A 15,430-nucleotide genomic window follows, 5' to 3' on the forward strand; every position below is an offset into this window, starting at 1 on the left:
TATCATCTTTTTTATAAACAGTTCAGTGATTTGCATCTTTATTAAAAAATCCTGACTACATCTATATTTTTTTCCATGATATAGATTACTAGAAAGGAAATTACTGGGTCAAAGGGCATGCAATTTTCTAAGTCTCCCATCATTAGCAGGCAACATTTTTTTATTTCCTTATTAAAAGCTTAGATGATAAATAGTGATATTATTTTAGTGTGCTTGCCTCTGGTTATTAAAAAACAACTAACTATCATACAATTATTAGGAGGCATGAATGTTTTTTTAATGGTTGGATTTGAATATCCATGTCAGCTGTTGCAAGTATGAAAAATTTCAGAAGTTTAGTTATTGTTTTAACAAATATTTAGAGCTTCTATCCTGCGTGTCTAATATAGGTTCTATCCTATTCCAAAAAGATTAAAGAGTATTTGTTCTAAGCTGGTGTGGATGTCCACCTTGTTGGTAACTTTTAACTAATGTCCCATGGCTGTTCCAGAGCTGGCTCTCTGTGCACCTTCCCTTCGGAGTACCTTTGGTCTACAAAGGCAGATATAACATGAGCAATAACTACAATCTGGATTTCACTTTATGAGCAATTCATAGAATGGATTCCACCCACTGACAGATTCCTGGATATTATGCAGTTTTACAAAGATAATGAATAGTAACAACAATTTTGTCTAATCTTGCTTCATTTTAGACAAAAGACAGATTTATACAGGTATCATTTAAACCCCTTAAATAAAAAAAGTTTTATTTTCCTTTTACCAATAAAAAATATAAATCATAACCAGTTAAAGCTATTCTCTCAATGCAGTGGAATCCCAAATCAAGCAGAATAGTATAAAAGATTTAACAATGGGCTTTGGGCATTTTTTAGACTTGGTTGTTCAGAGAAACTAACTAAATCAGTTAATATGATCTAATAAATTTGAAAGGTATTATCAATGTCATCCTATATACTTTTTTAGAATATCAAGTTATTTGGCATCTTTTAATTCTCATCAATAGTTTAAAATGTGCTAAATAATAATCCTCCAAAATAAACTCTTTTCTCAATGGTTGGATATCTGAATTACCTTAAAGACATTTTTACAAATTTTTAGAAGACTTGAGAAACTTGTATTATCATCAAACACCTGAAAATACAGGTTCATGTAATTAAGTGCCTTCTCATTAAGTTTCTTATTTTCATAACTGAAATTCTTCAAGATAATCTTAAGCCCCTAATTATACTTATAGAAATGACCAGTGTAATGTTCTTCTTACTAAAACCTCAGCACATGTATATACACACACATGCGTGTACACACACAGTGATGGAAGGCATGTCCTAAAGCTGTGCTTTTGGGAACAGAGTAATAGACAACTTTTAAACAATGTGTCTGAGAAGCAGAAGAGAAGTTGTAAACTTCTTCAAACATGAGTTCTTAGAGGATACTCCTCTCACGAAATTATCATGTTTTCTTTTAATAGTAAAGGGCAAGAAAATAGAGGTGAATTATGTTTTAAGCTGCCTAGACCTCTACCCCTAAAAAGCCCAAAATATTTTGAGTCATGTAACTTATTAACATCAATGTGGATAACCTGTTTAATTCAAGCCACGTTCTGTATATGCAAAGCGTATCTTGGTGACACTTGAAAGGTGGCCTCAAAGTGCACTGTCTTCTATCAAAGTCTTTGGGAAGCTTTTGTAAGGAGCCTGCAGGAAGGTGTCTAAGCAATTTGGAAGCAGTCTTCAATCTCCAACTTCTACTCCAGCAAAACGCTTGACCCTTTGAGTGAAGCTGGACTGTTTTCACACCTCCTTCCTTAACCTCCCCAGCTACAGCCAGTGCCCTTCTTGGTCTCTACAAACTCTCCGCAGACACACTGACCAGATGGGGAAACCCCGGAAAGATCGAGGTGCAGCAACAGCCAGTTAGGCAAAAGTGAATAGCCAGAGTATACTTGCTCCATACATTGTTGAATCCAGTATATCTGTTTCTAGCAACCAAAGAACTGGACTGAATTAAAAAGAAGCCACAACTTGGGATGGGAGTAGGTTTGGTCACCCAGGAAAACAGAAAGACTTCCTGGAAACTTGGAGGCTTCTAGAATCACTGTTAATGAGCACACTTGTTTGATCCTGGTTATGGCTTCAATACTCCAAGCTTTTCAGTTACTAACTATCTACTAGGCCTTGGCTAGGCTCTGGAGAATTCAAGGTGTTCTGCTTGTGCTCTCGATACTTTGTGGAACAGAGAGACAGAAAATAAGAAGCACCAAAAAATGGTTAAAACAAGTTGTGTCATCCTCTGTTGAGAACAGAAGACTTCGAATAAATGAAAAAGCAGGATCACTAGGCAATGCTGAGCTGACGTGGATCTGGGGCGAACAGTCTGGGCCTCTCAGAACACACACTGAGCCCGGATCGGCTGAATTCAAGCTCCCGTTCACCTGCTTCCCGCAGACAAACAGCTGTGACTCAGCACTAATCCATCCGGCTGAAACAACTGGTCAGCCCTTCTGATCCTACGGAGGTAAATGCCAACCAACCCTTCATAGGTAGTGGCCACAGGCTTGAAACGGGGCTTGGGAGAGACAGTAAGGACCCACCAGTTGCATTGGTCACCCGGCAAAGGGAAACCAACTGTCGCCATTTGCAAGAGATACCACCATGGCAGAGAACTGACGTCACCAGACTGCGGCGGAGGAGATAACTTCATTGAAACCTGTGGCTACAGTGACTTCTTCCCTTCCCTTCTAATACCTTTCCTCCCAAGCATCAAATTAATTTATAGGAGTAAACAGTAACTCAGCAGTCAAACAGAACAAGAAGTAACATAAGCAGCTTCAAAAAGCAAGGAAGAAAAGGAGTACAAACAATGCAGGACAGCCTAAATATTCAGGAGGACCTAGAGTCATCAGAAAAATGGTCATATAAAGAACTCAAGGAACACCTTAGACAGATGGAATGGAACCTTAAAGAGGATATGAGATAGCAAATTCAAGCAGCGAAAGAACACATTGAGAATGAATTACATAAACAGATAAAAGAAGAGGTTAAGCGTCTTTATCAGGAGATAGAGATTATAAAAAATAATCATACAATAATTCTAGAAATGAAGGAAATGATAAACCAAATTAAAAACTCAATTGAGAGTATCACTAACAGAGTGGAGCAAGTAGAAGCCAGAACGTCAGATAATGAAGACAAAATGTATCATCTTGAAAAGAGTCTAGCCAACTCAGATAGGCTGGTTAAAAATCACGAGAAAAACATCCAAGAGTTATGGGATAACATAAAAAAACCAAACTTACGAGTCATCGGGATAGAAGAAGGTACAGAGATTCAAACCAAGGGAATGAGTAACCTGCTGAATGAAATAATTACAGAAAACTTTCCAGAAATAAAAAAGGAAACAGATATACAAATTGAAGATGCATACAGGACACCGAGCACACAAAATCACAGTAGACCAACACCAAGACACATTGTTATGAAGATAGCCAATATACAGAACAAAGAGAAAATATTAAAAGCTACAAGAGAAAGGAGGCAGATTACATTCAGGGGTAAACCAATAAGGTTAACAACGGATTTTTCATCACAGACACTGAAAGCAAGAAGGTCATGGAACAATGTATTTCAAACACTGAAAGACAATGGATGCCAACCAAGAATTCTGTATCCAGCAAAATTAAGCTTCAGGTATGACAACAAAATTAAAATCTTTCATGATAAACATAAGTTAAAAGAATTTGCAGCCAGAAAACCAGCATTGCAAAGCATTTTGAGCAAAACACTACACGAGGAAGAAATGAAAAACAATAACCAAAACCATCAGTGGGAAGTGCCTCGGTAAAGACAGAGGGCGATGGGAAAGATAATCATGGAGAAACAAACTAAATTTTTTTAAAAAAGGATAAATAAGCAAACATGGATGGAAGTACAAACCATATATCAATAGTAACTCTGAATGTTAATGGCTTAAACTCTCCAATAAAGCGACATAGGCTGGTATCATGGATTAAAGAAACAAATCCAACAATATGCTGCCTCCAGGAGACACATCTGATTGGAAAAGACATACACAGGCTGAAGGTGAAAGGATGGGAAAATATATACCACGCACACGGTCCTCGTAAGCAAGCAGGGGTGGCCATCCTCATATCGAATAAAATCGACTTCAAGACTAAGTTAATCAAAAGGGATAAAGAAGGACATTATATACTGTTAGAAGGAAGCATTCACCAATAAGACATAACAATTATCAATATTTATGCACCAAATAATGGTGCTGTGACATTCATAAAACAAATTTTCCTCAAGTTCAAGAATCAAATAGACCACAACACAATAATTATGGACACACCTCTCTCACCATTGGACAGATCCTCCAAACAAAAGTTGAATAAAGAAACTATAGAACTCAATATCACAATCAATAACCTAGACTTAACTGACATATATAGAATATATCAACCATCATCAAATGGATATACTTTTTTCTCAGCAGCACATGGATCCTTCTCAAAAATAGACCATATATTATGCCATAGGGCAACCCTCAGTAAATATAAAGGGGTGGAGATAATACCATGCATTTTATCTGATCATAATGGAATGAAAATGGAAATCAATGATAAAAGAAGGAAGGAAAAATCCTACATCACATGGAAAATGAACAATATGTTACTGAATGATCAATGGGTTACAGAAGACATAAAGGAGGAAATCAAAAAATTCTTAGAGATAAATGAAAATACAGACACAACATATCGGAATCTATGGGACACAATGAAAGCAGTTTTAAGAGGAAAATTCATCGCCTGGAGGTCATTCCTCAAAAAAAGAAAAAAACAACAAATAAATGAGCTCACACTTCATCTCAAAGCCCTAGAAAAGGAAGAGCAAAACAACAGCAAATGTAGCAGAAGGCAAGAAATAATTAAAATCAGAGCGGAAATCAATTAATTTGAAACAAAAGAAACTATTGAAAAAAATTAACAAAACTAAAAGTTTTTCTTCGAAAAAATAAATAAGATTGACAGACCTTTAACCATGCTAATGAAGAGAAGAAGAGAGAGAACTCAAGTTACTAACATACGGGATGAAAAAGGCAATATCACAAAAGATGCTACAGAAATACAGAAGACAATTAGAAATTATTTTGAAAACCTATATTCCAATAAAATAGAAGATAGTGAAGACATCGATAAATTTCTTAAGTCATATGATTTGCCCAGACTGAATCAGGAGGATACACACTATTTGAACAGACCAATATCAACGGATGAAATTGAAGAAGCCATCAAAAGACTACCAACCAAGAAAAGCCCAGGACCGGATGGGTATACAGCGGAGTTTTACAAAACCTTTAAAGAAGAATTAATACCAATACTTTTCAAGTTATTTCAGGAAATAGAAAAAGAGGGAGCTCTTCCAAATTCATTCTATGAGGCCAACATCACCCTGATTCCGAAACCAAAGACACCTCAAAGAAAGAAAACTACAGACCAATATCTCTATGAACCTAGATGCAAAAATCCTCAATAAAATTCTGGCGAATCGAATACAAAAACACATCAAAAAAATTGTGCACCATGATCAAGTAGGATTCATCCCTGGGATGCAAGGATGGTTCAATATACGGAAATCAATAAATGTTATTCACCACATCAATAGACTTAAAGATAAGAACCATATGATCATCTCGATAGACGCAGAAAAAGCATCTGACAAAGTACAGCATCCCTTTATGTTCAAAACATTAGAAAAACTAGGGATAACAGGAACTTACCTTGACATTGTAAAAGCTATCTATGCTAAGCCTCAGGCTAGCATCATTCTGAATGGACAAAAGTTAAAGGCATTCCCTCTAAAATCTGGAACAAGACAGGGTTGCCCTCTATCACCACTTCTATTCAATATAGTTCTCGAAACACTGGCCTGAGCAATTAGACAGACGAAAGAAATTAAAGGCATAAAAATAGGAAAAGAAGAACTTAAATTATCACTATTTGTTGATGACATGATTCTATACCTAGAAGACCCAAAAGGGTCTACAAAGAAACTACTAGAACTAATAAATGAATTCAGAAAAGTGGCAGGATATAAAATCAACACTCATAAATCAAAGGCACTTCTGTATATCAGCGACAAAACTTCCAAAATGGAAATGAGGAAAAACACTCCATTCACAATATCCTCAAAAAAAATAAAATACTTGGGAATCAACCTAACAAATGAGGTGAAAGATTTATACAATGAAAACTACAGAACCCTAAAGAGAGAAGTAGAAGAAGATCTTAGAAGATGGAAAAATATACCCTGTTCATGGATAGGCAGAACTAACATTATCAAAATGGCGATATTACCAAAAGTTCTCTATAGGTTTAATGCAATACCAATCAAAATCCCAACAGCATTTCTTGTAGAAATAGATAAAGCAATCATGAAATTCATATGGAAAAATAAAAGACCCAGAATAGCAAAAGCAATTCTAAGCAGGAAGTGTGAATCAGGCGGTATAGCGATACCAGATTTCAAACTATATTACAGAGCAATAGTGACAAAAAAATCATGGTACTGGTACCAAAACAGGCAGGTGGACCAATGGTATAGAATAGAGGACACAGAGACTAATCCACAAAATTACAACTATCTTATATTTGATAAAGGGGCTAAAAGCATGCAATGGAGGAAGGATAGCATCTTCAACAAATGGTGTTGGGAAAACTGGAAATCCATATGCAACAAAATGAAACTGAATCCCTTTCTCTCACCATGCACAAAAGTTAACTCAAAATGGATCAAGGAGCTTGATATCAAATCAGAGACTGTGCATCTGATAGAAGAAAAAGTTGGCTCCGATCTACATATTGTGGGGTCGGGCTCCAAATTCCTTAATAGGACACCCACAGCACAAGAGTTAATAACAAGAATCAACAAATAGGACTTACTGTTGGGGTTTGAGTCTGCAGAGTTTAGCTCCCTCAGGCCTGACTTTTTGCAAGAGCTGTGGTTGTGATTTAGGTCAGCTGAGGCAAACCTCAGTTAGGAGGAGAAAAAGTTCTCTTCCCCTTATCGCAAGTCACAAGTTCTGCAAGGTTTGGCCAAGAGGAAGAAGCTTCCTGCATACTGGACCTGGGAACAGTACATTCGGGGATTAGATAATGTCTACAAAGAACTTTGGGAGGGTACTTATCAAATGAACAGGAACAATCTGAATTTAGCTCTGTGTACCCGCTGAGGCATGATTTTTGGGTAATGTGGGTAAAGTGTTACTGAAGAATTGCTAGCTTTGTTAGAAGAAGAATATAAAAGGAACTTACAAATAAATCTCAGCATGCAGTTGCAATTGCTGCCTTGGCTCTGCATCCCCTGTGTCCCGGTTATTTCGCGACCCTTACCCAGGGACCCGAACGCACTAGATGTTCACAACTTACTTAAATTAAAAAGTTTTTTCTCAGCAAGAGAAACAATAAGAGAGGTAAATAGGGAGCCTACATCCTGGGAACAAATTTTTACTCCTCATACTTTAGATAGAGCCCTAATATCCAGAGTATACAAAGAACTCAAAAAATTAGACAATAAGATAACAAAAAACGCAATCAACAAATGGGCCAAGGACCTGAACAGACACTTCTCAGAGGAGGATATACAATCAATCAACAAGTACATGAAAAAATGCTCTCCATCTCTAGCAGTCAGAGAAATGCAAATCAAAACCACCCTAAGATACCATCTCACTCCAGTAAGATTGGCAGCCACTATGAAGTCAAACAACAACAAGTGCTGGCGAGGATGTGGAGAAAAGGGTACACTTGTACATTGTTGGTGGGACTGCAAATTGGTGCGGCCAATTTGGAAAGCAGTATGGAGATTCCTGGGAAAGCTGGGAATGGAACCACCATTTGACCCAGCTATTGCCCTTCTCGGACTATTCCCTGAAGACCTTAAAAGAGCATGCTACAGGGATACTGCCACATTGATGTTCATAGCAGCACAATTCACAATAGCTAGACTGTGGAACCAACCCAGATGCCCTTCAATAGATGAATGGATAAAAAAAAACGTGGCATCTATACCCAATGGAATATTATGCAGCACTAAAAAATGACAAAATCATGGAATTTGCAGGGAAATGGATGGCACTAGAGCAGATTATGCTTAGTGAAGCTAGCCAATCCTTAAAAAACAAATACCAAATATCTTCTTTGATATAATGAGAGCAACTATGAACAGAGCAGGGAGGAATAGCAGGAAGAAAAGATTAACATTAAACAGAGACATGAGATGGGAGGGAAAGGGAGAGAAAAGAGAAATTGCATGGAAATGAAGGGAGACCCTCATTGATATACAAAATTACATATAAGAGGTTGTGAGGGCAATGGGAAAATAAACAAGGAGAGAAATGAATTACAGTAGATGGGGTAGAGAGAGAAGATGAGGGGGAGGGGAGGGGGGTGGTAGGGGATAGGAAAGGTAGCAGAATACAACAATTACTAATATGGCAGTATGTAAAATTGTGGATGTGTAACCGACGTGATTCTGCAATCTGCATTTGGGGTAATATTGGGAGTTCATAACCCACTTGAATCTAATGTATGAAACATGATGGGTTAAGAGCTTTGTAATGTTGTGAACAACCAATTAAAAAAAAAAGTCTCTGGGAAGTGAAGCATTCATTCTATTTCTTGGAGCACACTGCTGTGTAAAGAATATGAGGGGTAAAAGATGACTTGGTGGTATTGTTCAGAGCCCAGCAGAACCACAATGGACACTTTGGGCTTTAAAGGCAGTCTGTTGTAGACATATGTTCCCAGGTGACACGGGAACTTTCAGATGAGAGGTAGCTTCCAACTGGAATCACAGGCAGAGGACAGTCCCTAAACTAACTCATTAGGCACAAATGATGATCTGTCAAAGAATAATGACTTTTTAGGATTTTCATTCTTGCTCTAATGCTTGATATTAATGACCTTCCAGGATAGTTGATATCTTTTGGAATCTCACCTGCTACAAAAAAAAAAAAAAAAAAAGAAAAGAAAACCAGTAAATGAATCTGTTTCAGGACGAGGGTAGAAAGCTACCCCTGAAAAGGAAGCTAAATGACAGTTGTTAGAGAGTAAGAGCTGGTGTGGGGCTGAAATATGTACTGATCAAACAGAACTCTAATGATCTCTGAATTAAATATAATGTTTTTGTTGTTGTTGTTTTGTTTTTTAGTGATTTTAATTTTATTGGAGATAGCAGTTTCCAGATGGCATGCTGAAGCTTGACTAAAAAATTAAATCTAGAGATAATACATTTACTATGTTATGTCAGGAAAAAAAAGATGTGAACTTTGAAGCACAGCACTTTGATTTTCACCAGCGCCTGCTTATGGTGCATTAGACTGTCAGAGATGTGTCTCACTAATCATTGGTGGGACAGAGACCCCTGTATGTCTCTAGTATGCCAGTATCTCTCCTAAGTGGGCTGTATAGGACTTTATGGCTGAGGCCAGAGGTCAGCAAGCTTCTTTAATAAAGTTTCAGGTAGTAATTATTTTGACCTTTGCAGGCAGGATGATTTCTAACACAACTCTTAAACAGCTATTATAAGACAAAAGTAGCCTCAGATAGTACATAAATGAAAGAATATTACTGTTTTACAAAAATTTTTATTTGTAGACACTAAAGTTTGAATTTTGTATAAATTTTATGAGTCATAAAATATTGTTATTTTTGTTTTTTAGACCATTTGAAAATGCAAAAAACCATTCCCAGTTTATAGGCCATACAAAAACAAGTAGCAGACTAGATATGGCCCATGGACCATGATTTTGCCACCCCTGGTCTAAGTTACAATAAAGAAAATATAATTGCTTGAAGATATAAAAACAGAATTTCTTCAGGTCTACAAAGATGAGATTTGGTCTCTTCTAGTTGAAAATCTCATGAAGGTGGTGACATTTGAGTTGATTTAAAAGATGTGGTTTTCACAGATGGAGTGAAAGACCACACCTAGGCACTTGTGAGAGTAAAAAGAGCATTCTTTATGGGTATTCCAGGACAATAGGTGTAAATCCTGTCTGTCCCATGCTAATGGGGACATATGGTTGCCCCAGGAGGAGAGTCTAGAGATGCTACGAGCAGAGTAGTGCTTGATCCCTCGTATGGTCAAGAAACAATGAACTGCATATCAATGAATGAAAGAGTCCAAGTTGGTTAAAGCATGTGGAAAAAGAGGCATGGGAAGTAAACTAGAAAAATAGTCTGGGGCTTGAACTAGAACTGGACTTCTATAATCTTTAACATGAAGCTAAGACATTTGGAAATTATTAAGTAGGTGGTGGAGAGGCACCAAAAGTTCTTAACCAATAAAATGATGGCACCACATATCATTGATATCTGATGTACAGAGAGACTTGGACCAGACAGAAACTACTTGCAGGAGCCCAATTAAGAGACCATGGCAATAGTTTGAAGACAGAATAAGAGAATTTGGACTGAGTCCAGGCAATAAGAATACAAAGGGAGCAGTGGATGAAAGACACATCAGAGAGAAGGAGTGAAGATAACTTGTCAATTGAATATAAAAGATACACTAAGAAAAAGGGAAATGAAAGGAAGGTCCCAACATTTTCAGTCTAGGTGAGTGTTATTGAACTATATTTGTGGGTTGGAGATAGGAGGCAAAAGAAAATCTGCAAATGCATATTATAACTGGGCTCCAATTCTTCCTGAATTTAGAAAACAGATATAAGGTAGTAATAGTGCTTCTGTAACTTAACTTTTGAAAATACTTTCATGCTGGGACAGCTCAATCCAGATAAAGTTTTGGGTGGCTTTTTGATAAATGAGGGCGCTTTGTAAACGTGGGGTTTTGACTTGGAGGAAGAGTGAGGAAGACAGTTGGGATATTTCTCTGTAACTATTCTTCCTTTCATCTTTCTGGGACCCAGTGGGATGCAGCCCATTTTTAGCTTAGTACAACGGTTCTTAGTGCTTGCTGTGAAAGTAAAAATGAGCCCACCTGAGGAAAAGATACAGCTGTGACAGCCCTATAGCTAGAATATGATTCAGAATGACTTTTACCCATAGCTCATATCATATAGTTATCTCACTAGCTGTTCTGAGAGTTTTTAGAATTATCCAAATTAAATCTTTGGTTAAAAAAAAAACAAACTCATTTTCTATAGAACATTTGGGAGTATGATAGATGTCCTGGAGTCGAAAGAAAAAAAAAATGATAAGAAGCTACAACTTCTAGAAGTTCAATTGGGCATCTGATATATTCCTTTACTTACAAAGGGATGCTCAATCTATATTTATATTTTGTCCAATTACAATTTTCCAGTAACTCTCTAAACACCAGCTGCCTTTCTTCTCAAGAGAATATATCTGAAGAAAGGGAGACAGGCAAATAATTGGGGCGGGGGGGGGACCAGATAATTGTGATTACCTAAAAGTATTACATACACACATGCAAAACACCAATTTTTTAAAAAAGAGAAATTCTAAAACAATGAAAGAAACCAAATCACTACCAGAGAAAGTTTAGAAATTATCAGAGTTCCTACTCTTTGTGACTCTTAAATTTTTTATTCATGATGTCCAGTTTGTTCAACCTTCTCCTGTGTTTAAAAACAATAAAATTAAACAGTCTGGCCATGGGGTATGGTTTGCTACTTCTCTAAAGTAGTTTGCCAGAAACTAACTTGAAGGCGTTGTCCTTGCTGTCTGTGGAATAGAGCTACCCTAAATTACAGTAAGAAAGCTCTAAAAATGCTATCCTACTGTGGAAGAGCCGGCTAGAGGAACGTTGTGTGGGCATGGACTAGTCCCCCATGCTCTAGTGTATCCCCAGCACACACACACACACACACACACACACACACACACACACACACAGAGGAATCATGTGTAAAAAACCCCATCTGCAGCCAAAATCTAAACTGATGCCTTTTTGTCAGTGCGAGTGGTGAAGGCATGTGGGTTTTACTTGTTGTAAAATTTCTATTTGAACTCCTCTCCCTTTGCATCGTGACCTATACTTTGACATTGCTAAGCTCTTCATTTATTTTTCTAGTATGTTTACCTGACCTTGTGCTCACTGCATAACATTATCAATATACCACATTACAATAATAAGTAACATTAAGCCATTTAAATATACATTATAGTGTTTATTATGTATGATATAAATATATAGATGTAAACACTATAGATACCTAATGCCAGTTGGTGGGTAGATCTGGCTTTGCGGCCAATCACATCCCTGTCTTCCTCTTCTTGATAATTATGATCACACACCAGGGCTTTGACAGCTTCAAGATTTCTAATTAAAGCACTCCAGCTCCTTCTTTGTGCTGTTGCCTACGGGTATTTCCTATTAGGTGTTGGCTACTTAACAATGGTGCTGGTAGGATGAGACCCTGATCTTGAAAAGGATGTGTCAGAATGCACATGAAACAGATCTCTCCTCACATCTAAGCAGGATTTTGCTTTCAAGGGTTGTTAAAGAAAAATAGAGTGCCTGTTTTCTTCTCTTTTTATCATTCTCATAATTCTGAAATACAAATGAAATTTAAAAATCTCTAGGTTAAAATTGAATTTAAACAAATGATAATTGTTTTCTGGACTGGACACAGTTAACTTTATGAAAGATCCATTTCCTATAAAGCATTATGGGAATGGGTGCAATTATTTTCGGACATAGCTGTTTTGAATCTTAACAGAAAATTTTAATCATATTGACATAACTAGTAGATTTAAAAGTTTAGGCATTAGAGACCTATATATTTACCTGCCTTCATAACTACCTCTCATGCTTCTTAAGTATGTTAACTCACAATTATTACTTCTGGTAACCAAAATCATTCTTAGGAAACTCACAAAGTTATGTATATTAAAGCAAAAAGTTATAACAGGACTTTATCAGTGTAAGTAGTACCATGTCTATTACTGTACAATTATCATTCATTACTACTGCTATAATACAGCATTATTAGTGTAGCTGGATATTATTTCAGTTTGCTCCTCATAAATTTGCTTTGAAAGGCAGGCAGTGTTTTTATATTCCCAGTGAGAAAACTTAGGTTAGATAATCAGCCAAAGCCACCAAATAATATGGGAAAACTCTAGGTCTGCCTGATGCTATACTATTGCTGCCACTAGAAATGGTGTGAACTTCACCTGCTTTTGCTGAAAGATCAGAGTATCCATGTGCCCTCAATAACTAGAGTGTTTTGCTATGAAATTTTTCGTGTGCAACCTTTAACCCTGTCAAAAGGGGCAATCTTTTTCTTTACTAACAGGTTTGTCATTAAGTTTCAAATAAAGAATGACAATATTGTTCACATTCACAGCTTTGACATAGCTTTGACCTTCCAAAACACTTAACTCTAAATGAAGTGCAATATTGGGACAGGAAATACTTCAGTTGAAAACCTTGAGTATCTGCTGGATGCTGGCATGGCATGTAACCTTTACCAAATCACTTAGTCTCTCTAAGTTGAATTTGCTCTGAACCTAATTTGACACAATATCTAGCTTATAGAAGATCTGGAAAATGGAAAGTTTGGAAACATTTTTAATGCTTTATATACATTTTTGTTAGAATAGTTATAACTCTATTCCTTAAAGCTAGTAATACAGTCAATACTTTCTTTAACAAGAGTACCATTAAAATTTGTACATAGAAAGAAGATAAAGAAGGTAGGGATAAAAAAAAATGGCTAATAAATTTGCACTACATGTTGGAAAGACACGAAGAGGAAAACCATCCAATCAAGAAGCTTAAATTACGTTTTCAAATTTAAGAAGAAGAACTACTTGATGTTGGTGTGTTTCGAACTCTAAAAATATTTTACAAATAAGGAACTAAAAGAGAAGGAGTGCTAAGAAGTCTGAGGGAGCTTCTTCAACTGTGGAACCATGTTACTAATATTTTTGATTACAAAAATGCATCTTGTCTAACTGACAGAATTTTTGCATGTAAAATGGCATATCACTATTATTATACCTTTTTTCTATATTTTTGTGCAGTAAACAAATCATTTGGGACTTCTTTTAATTCTTTATTCCTTTTTTGTCTTTAGGAATTTTACAGATGTTCTGTGCTGCATAATCTTCCTACTGTTTATTACGGGCTACATTGTTGTAGGACTTGTGGGTGAGTAAAATACAGGTTTAGATGATGTTTAACACTTGATAATGGAAAAACTAAGTCAATTTCAGATTTTAAAATTAAGTTATTTTTCTCCCAAAAGCCTTCTTTTGTTTTCTTCTGTTTTGTTTTCTGCAAGAAACTCTGTTATTGATCAGGACTCACAGAGCAGCAGACATAGTACAAAATGAACAAAGCAGTCTAGCCAAATGCAAACCAAAGTTACTCTAGTAAATACAGTTGTAAAGAAAAAAGGAAACTACTAATTCCTCTTTTCAATATTTGTACTTTTGAAATTCTATCAAACAATTGATTATATTAGTGTTGCTGTTTACTAATAAAAACCAGGGCCTCGATCAGTTTATTTAATATATAAACCCTCTCTTTTTATGAGAAAATTATAAAGAAGTACAATCATTAACTATTTCACCATATAACTCATTGACATTGAATGAGGTCCGTTCTCATCTCCAGAAAGAGATGTCTTGTTAGTTACTATTAAATACTATTACTATTTTTCTAGGAAGTGAAAATATAGAGGATAAATACAGAGGGTTTTTTTTTCATGGATTTGTTTTTAAATCTATCAAGTGAACTAGTGTGGATATATTCTGTAAAAAGGCTTCACCATTGTATGTAAGTGTGATATATACATTTTTCCTCTGAGACATGTCTTATCATTTAGATGTCAACTTAGGAAAATGTAATAGACTGTTAGGATGAGAGCTGTGAAAGTCAGGTATTGTAGCACAAATAATTAATAGCATGAAGTTAATATGGATAGAATATATTAGCAGAAAGTTGTGTGCTACCTCAAGAACAAGTCAAAATTCTTTTCCCTGATCTTCAATTTTTTATTATAAAAAGAGAAGCACTTTGAGAACAGCCATTAAAAATAACTTATAAAAGATGGTCTCCATATTATCATGAAGAAAAAAACTATACAGAATTGGAATATTCAAAAAATTAAGGCAGGAAAATAGGATAAGGGAGTAGAATATACTCCTGTATAGCCTTCAGAACATCCCTTTGTTCTTTCTTAAGTATTTTAACATCTAAATTTTAATGTACATATAGAACAATGTGTAATCTATAAGTTGCATATTGTAATAAAGTGAATTTCCTTTCTAAAGCAAGTAGAATTTTAGCTCCTCTAATTTTGGGGCACATCTTTCTTGTCTATGACTTTGATGGTTTTTATTTTTTTGTAAAAAAGTTGAAATTTATTGTAGAAGAAGGAAGATTTGGCATCAGGCAGACCTAGAGTTTCCCCATATTATTTGGTGGCTTTGG

At 36.0% G+C, this 15,430-nt stretch overlaps 1 protein-coding gene across 1 annotated transcript in view; it reads left to right on the forward strand.

The window, feature by feature from the left end:
* The window catches only part of SLC44A5 (solute carrier family 44 member 5), a gene marked incomplete at both ends in the record, with an annotated part of 368,780 nt that overhangs the window by 280,954 nt on the left and 72,396 nt on the right, over positions 1 to 15,430 (forward strand). The window contains one exon of the mRNA XM_081306152.1: positions 14,070 to 14,143. Within this exon, the coding sequence (XP_081162278.1) occupies positions 14,070 to 14,143 (74 nt within the window). The remainder of the gene's footprint in view (positions 1 to 14,069; positions 14,144 to 15,430) is intronic.

This window comes from Spermophilus citellus (genome assembly GCF_964194105.1).
Source record: "Spermophilus citellus genome assembly, chromosome: 9".
NCBI lineage: Eukaryota > Metazoa > Chordata > Mammalia > Rodentia > Sciuridae > Spermophilus > Spermophilus citellus.